A 5,820-nucleotide genomic window follows, 5' to 3' on the forward strand; every position below is an offset into this window, starting at 1 on the left:
CGGCCCCCCATCCCAGCGGTCCCCCTTCCCAGCGGCCCCCCATCCTAGCAGTCTGGCTGTGACCAGGCTTCTGCCAACCCCTGGGGCTCCTCTGAGAAGTGGGTTCCAGGAGTGTCCCCAGTTGAAGGCAGTGGTGAACTGCGTGTGTTTTTGCTCACCTGCATGTCCAGATAGTCACATACACACATGCATGTGCATACAGGTACACGTACTTGTGACACACATACTACAGACACGTCCACAAAGTGCACACACCACGCAGACACACACCGCATAAACACACAATGCCGTGTGCACGAACACATGCACGCCACATATCTGCATGTGTGATCAACGCCCATGCCACATGGCCGCGTGCACGCACACACACCACTCACACGTGCAGCACAGACACACGGGACCCTCGGGAACATCCACACTCGCAGGCTCCCCACCACCGGCTCCGGCCCCAGAGGTGCCCGTCCCTGGGCTGTGGGCGCAGCCACCTGAGGCCGCCCCCGCCGTTGCTCTCACTCCCACAACTGGCTTGTTTTGCTCCTGGCACCTCTGAAACCCGCCGACCTGAATCCCTCCTGCACGGGGACCTTGTCTGTGTCCCCCACTGTCCCAGCCAAGTCCCAGGCTGGCGAGGAGGCCCTCAGTGTGTGAGTTAATGCCTGTGAGTGAGCCTGTGGGAGGGCCGGCTACTGGGGAGGGTGACGTGGTGGGGCGGGTGCCTGCCAGTGTGGGGTGACCCCGAGGGTGTGCCCAGCGTGGTGTGCCTGTGATTGTGGCCGGGCAGGGCACCCTCCAGGGAGGGAGGACTCGGAAGGGGAATGCCCCCCAGCCGCCTTCCCCTGGGGCTGTAACCTGATCCCCGGGCTCCCCCCAGCCGCCCGCCCTCGCCCTGGCCCTGGCCCTCGCCCTCGCTGCTACTCCTTCTCTTCCAGATCCCGGGGCAGAGTCCAGGGCGGCTCAAGGCTCCTCGCACCGGCACTCGCCTGCCGAAGCCTGCTGGACCCTGAGCGCCCTGGGCCGGGCCGGGCGGGCGGAGCCGCCATGGTCGCAGCCCTGGTCCTGCTCTGGACGGCAGTGCTGGGGGCTGCCTCCCCGAGCCCTCCCCGCCTCCGCTTCTCCTTCCAAGGTAGGTGCACCTGGCGGGCAGGGGCAGGGGCCCAGGGCGGGCGGGGCGCGGCCTGTGCTGTGCCACCTGTCCCGGGACTGGGAGCGCTCTCGGGCCATCTCGTTAACCCTGTCCCGGCCCCTCTGCCCACTCCCCTCTGCTTTCCCAGGAAGACCCCTCGGTCTCCATGGCAACAGATCCTGCCTCTGTACCATCCCCTACTCCCAGGGAAGCTGAGATGTGGGGGCCCTGAGAGCCCCTTCCCACCCCTACCCGGGCGCGGTTGCTAGGCACTGAGCCAGGCTCCTGGCAGGACGGCAGAGCCCTCCCTGGATTGGGGCGTGGGGTTCCGGCTTCCCCTCCATCCTGGCCTCCCCAGAGCCCCGGCCCCCCAGTGCGCTGCCTGGAGACACTGCTTGTCCGAGCACGCCCCAGCAGCTCGGCCTGCCTTCCCCTCAGGGGCGCAGGGGGTGGCTGTGCACCGGGGTGAGCCTTCGCGGGTGTAAACGCACATGTGTGTGAACTTACACGCGTGTGAGCCTGAGAGAGAGACGGACAGGGCCTGGGGGAAGGAAGCGTCCAGCGCTCTCGGGTCCCCACCCGCAGAGCTCCAGGCCCAGCATGGTCTCCGGACCTTCCGGCTGGCGAGGACCTGCTGCTACGAGGCCCTGCTGGTGGACGAGGAGCGCGGGCGCCTGTTTGTGGGCGCGGAGAACCACGTGGCCTCCCTGAGCCTGGACAACATCAGCAAGCATGCCAAGAAGGTGCGTCCAGCCCCGCGGAGCCCACCCGATGCCGGGAGAGCGGGGCTGGGGCCCCTGAGTGACACCCAGCCCAGAGCATCGGACGCCCCTGACCTGTGTCCCTCTCCCCCACCCCCACCCCCAGCTGGCCTGGCCAGCGCCTGTGGAATGGCGCGAGGAGTGCAACTGGGCCGGGAAGGACATTGGTGTGAGTGTGGGCTCCGCGTGGGGGCGGGAGGGTCAGCCCCCACTCCATAGGCGGGCAGCGCTGAAACAGAGGCCTGTCTGTTCCAGCCGGGATGGGGGCAGGGGCTTGAGGTGGCGGAGTCGGGAGGTAGTGAGTCAGGGTGGGGGCTCATGTGATTCTTCTTGGGGGCCTGTGAGTCACAGGGGCCAACGCAGACCTTTGCTTCCCCGGGTACCCATTCTGCTGGGAGGTGGGCTGGGCTGGGCTGGGCTGGGCTGGTCACCGACGGCCCCCAGGTCCCTGGAGCCCATGCTGGTACTTGCCTGAGCTGATGCAAAAGAAAGGAAGAGGTGCGGTGCACTGGTGAGCGGGAACCCCTGAAGGCCACCCCCCCGGGGGAGGCCTCACCATCCCCGCCCCGGCTGCCCGCTAGACCGAGTGCATGAACTTCGTGAAGCTGCTGCACGCCTACAACCGCTCCCACGTGCTGGCCTGCGGCACCGGGGCCTTCCACCCCACCTGTGCGTTCCTGGAGGTGGGCCACCGGCCCGAGGTAAGGCCAGAGCCAGCAGAGGGGTGTGGGGGCGGGGGAGGACCTGGCAGTGACAACCTGCCCGCCCCCAGGAGCCCCTGCTCCGCCTGGACCCTCGGAGGCTAGAGGACGGCAAGGGCAAGAGTCCTTACGACCCCAGGCACCGCGCCGCCTCCGTGCTGGTGGGTGAGTCCAAAGGCTGGGTTCCCAACAGAACTCCTGGAACCTCACCAAGTCCCAAGACCCTCCCTAGAGCCCCAGGGGTCCCCCAAGAGCCCCCAGAGCTCCACAGTTCCCCCAGCAGAGAGCCTTCAGCTTGGCTGAGCCCTGGCCCTGCCTGCAGGGGAAGAGCTGTATTCCGGGGTGGCCGCAGACCTCATGGGCCGGGACTTCACCATCTTCCGCAGCCTGGGCCAGCGTCCGAGTCTCCGAACTGAGCCCCACGACTCCCGCTGGCTCAATGGTGAGGGGCTGGTGGGGTGGCAGGAGGGGACCCTCATCCCCAACAGGGCAGGTGCTGAGTAAGGCCCACAGAATAAGTGAGCGATGGAGGCAGCCAGGTCTCACCAAGGACTACCATGTGGGAGGCCCTGCGGGTAAGGCTAGACGGTATCATGCACTCCTTGAGTTCACAGACCTCCTAACACAATAAAATCAATTCTCGGTCATGAGACCAATGAGAGCGTAGAGAGGAGGGAAGAGGTGACTAGGTTGGGTAAAGGAAGCCACTCTGCTGAGGATGGGTGTGAGCCAATCCCCAACGTAGAGCAGGACTGAGGGAAGAGCATTCCAAGAAGAGGGCACAAGTAGTGCAAAGGTCCTGGGGCAGGGACAAGCCGAGGAACAGATTTCTGAAGGGAGCAATGACAAGGGGCCCGGGTAGTTTACCCTGAGTGATGGGGCCCAGCAGAGTGTTTGCAACAGGAGTGGGGCATCTGCTTCTTGCTAGAGAATAAGATTCGTGAGTGGAGGTGAAACCGGAGACCCCATCTCCATCCTTTCTTCAACCACTGGCCTGGGGACCCCCCACCCCCCAGAGGCCTGCCACAGGCGGGGATCCTGCATCCTGCTTGCCCAGGTGGCCACGGCCTCTGCTGCCCTCTTGTGGCTGCTTCTTGACTCGCAGGCCCTGCTCTTCAGGACTCTGCCCGCAGCGCGCCATCTAAACTTGGTTCTAGAATCTAGAGGCTGGTACTCTCAGATGCTGCCCCACCTGCTGTGGGAGAGGAGGGGGAGGCAGCACCTGGGTGAATAGCGGGGCGTCCGGGGCTAGGACCGCGCTGACCCCACACTCTTCCTGCGGCCAGAACCCAAGTTCATTAAGGTCTTCTGGATTCCGGAGAGCGAGAACCCCGACGATGACAAGATCTACTTCTTCTTCCGCGAGTCAGCGGTGGAGGCCTCGCAGGCACTGGGACGCCGGTCCGTGTCCCGCATTGGCCAGATCTGCCGGGTGAGGAGTCCCTGAGCCCATCCACGGGCCCCACTCCACCCCGTTGCCTTTGGGGCCTGGCCCTCATCCCCTCCAACTGACCCCACAGAATGACGTGGGCGGCCAGCGCAGCCTGGTCAACAAGTGGACCACGTTCCTGAAGGCGCGGCTGGTGTGCTCAGTGCCGGGCATCGAGGGTGACACACACTTTGACCAGCTCCGTGAGTGCCAGGCGTGGAGGACGGAGTGGGGGGCGGGGTGCCGGGGCACTGACTCGGGAGCCTACCTGGCCTGCCGGGCTATGTGCCCTCCTCTAACGAGGCCCCGTCCCCACAGAGGACGTGTTCCTGCTGCCCTCCAGGGACCGCTGGGCCCCGCTGCTCTATGCCGTCTTCTCCACTTCCAGGTGAGGGCCGGGAGGTGGCCGCGGGGCAGCCTGGCTCCGCGGGCCCGTCACTCCTCGTCCTCCCCTCCCCTGCAGCAGCGTCTTCCAGGGCTCGGCCGTATGCGTGTACAGCATGAGCGACGTGCGCCGGGCCTTCCTGGGGCCCTTCGCACACAAGGAGGGGCCGACGCACCAGTGGGTGTCCTACCAGGGCCGTGTCCCCTACCCCCGGCCCGGCATGGTGCGTAGTCCAGGGATCCCCCCACCACAACCCACAAGCCTCAGGGTGGAGAACCTGGCCTGGGTTTCCTGGTTAAATGTGGTTTCTACCTTTTGTTATGGGGGGGGGGGTCACCTTCATCAGACAGGGCTTCTCTGGGGGAAGGCTAGGTCTCCTCCTCCGATTCCCAAAGGCAAGGCCGGGCCTCTTCTCTCAGATTCCCAGACGCGGCTCTGTCCAGTCCCCCCCAACCCCCAATCCCCCCCCCACACACACACTCCAGGGCTGGGAGGCCCCTTGTGGAGGGCTGCCCACCAGGCCCTCATACCACGTCCCTGTCCTGCCTCCTCCCACCCCCAGTGCCCCAGCAAGACTTTTGGTACCTTCAGTTCCACCAAGGACTTTCCTGATGACGTCATCCAGTTTGCCCGGAACCACCCGCTCATGTACAGCTCCATCCTGCCCCTGGGGGGGCGCCCTCTCTTCCTACAAGTGGGTGCCGGGTACACCTTCACCCAGATTGCTGCAGACCGAGTAGCAGCTGCCGATGGCCACTACGACGTCCTCTTCATTGGCACGGGTCAGGCTCCTCTTGTTCAGCCCCCTCCCCGTCTCCCCGCGCTGCTCCGATGGTTCCACCCCACACTCTCACCGACCCACCTCGCCGAGGGGGAGGGAAGAGAGCCCGGCCTGGCTGTCGGGGATACAGAGTCAGGCCCTCTCGCCCCCACAGACGCTGGCACGGTGCTGAAGGTGATCTCGGTCCCCAAGGGCAGCCGGCCCAGCGACGAGGGGCTGCTCCTGGAGGAGCTGCACGTGTTTGAGGTGAGGCCTAGCGCCCGTCATCGGGGGACCCCACTCCCCTCAGCCCCAGCCCCCAGCACCCCTTCTCTCTCTCAGGACTCTGCCGCTGTCACCAGCATGCAAATCTCCTCCAAGAGGGTAAGTGACCAGAAGGCTCAGGAGTGGAATGGACAAGGGGGTGCCCGGGAGCCCCCACCACACGCCTCCCTTGGTAGTTTGAAGCCCCGGGTTTAGTGTTCTCATCCCTCAAGTGGGGAAGGGACCCCTGACCGATGGGGGGCGGGCACAGGCCCCCTCGGTCAGCTTGGAGCCCCTCGTGCCCCCTAGCACCAGCTGTACGTGGCCTCTCGGAGCGCAGTGGCCCAGATCCCGCTGTACCGCTGTGCTGCCCACGGCCGCGCCTGTGCCGAATGCT

At 65.7% G+C, this 5,820-nt stretch overlaps 2 protein-coding genes across 2 annotated transcripts in view; one reads left to right on the forward strand and one right to left on the reverse strand.

Moving 5' to 3' along the window:
* Nucleotides 1–5,816, forward strand: part of SEMA3B (sema domain, immunoglobulin domain (Ig), short basic domain, secreted, (semaphorin) 3B) — a gene marked incomplete at its 3' end in the record, with an annotated part of 9,768 nt that extends 3,952 nt beyond the window's left edge. The window contains exons 2-16 of the mRNA XM_014538975.1: nucleotides 491–644; nucleotides 930–1,123; nucleotides 1,709–1,866; nucleotides 1,991–2,053; nucleotides 2,466–2,585; nucleotides 2,657–2,750; nucleotides 2,908–3,027; nucleotides 3,872–4,017; nucleotides 4,106–4,217; nucleotides 4,333–4,402; nucleotides 4,478–4,622; nucleotides 4,962–5,181; nucleotides 5,335–5,426; nucleotides 5,502–5,543; nucleotides 5,733–5,816. Of these exons, the coding sequence (XP_014394461.1) occupies nucleotides 491–644; nucleotides 930–1,123; nucleotides 1,709–1,866; nucleotides 1,991–2,053; nucleotides 2,466–2,585; nucleotides 2,657–2,750; nucleotides 2,908–3,027; nucleotides 3,872–4,017; nucleotides 4,106–4,217; nucleotides 4,333–4,402; nucleotides 4,478–4,622; nucleotides 4,962–5,181; nucleotides 5,335–5,426; nucleotides 5,502–5,543; nucleotides 5,733–5,816 (1,814 nt within the window). The remainder of the gene's footprint in view (nucleotides 1–490; nucleotides 645–929; nucleotides 1,124–1,708; nucleotides 1,867–1,990; nucleotides 2,054–2,465; nucleotides 2,586–2,656; nucleotides 2,751–2,907; nucleotides 3,028–3,871; nucleotides 4,018–4,105; nucleotides 4,218–4,332; nucleotides 4,403–4,477; nucleotides 4,623–4,961; nucleotides 5,182–5,334; nucleotides 5,427–5,501; nucleotides 5,544–5,732) is intronic.
* The window catches only part of IFRD2 (interferon-related developmental regulator 2), a 21,682-nt gene that overhangs the window by 4,884 nt on the left and 10,978 nt on the right, over nucleotides 1–5,820 (reverse strand). The gene's annotated exons all lie outside the window — the stretch shown is intronic.

This window comes from Myotis brandtii, unplaced genomic scaffold (assembly GCF_000412655.1).
Source record: "Myotis brandtii unplaced genomic scaffold, ASM41265v1 scaffold207, whole genome shotgun sequence".
Taxonomy (NCBI): Eukaryota; Metazoa; Chordata; class Mammalia; order Chiroptera; family Vespertilionidae; genus Myotis; species Myotis brandtii.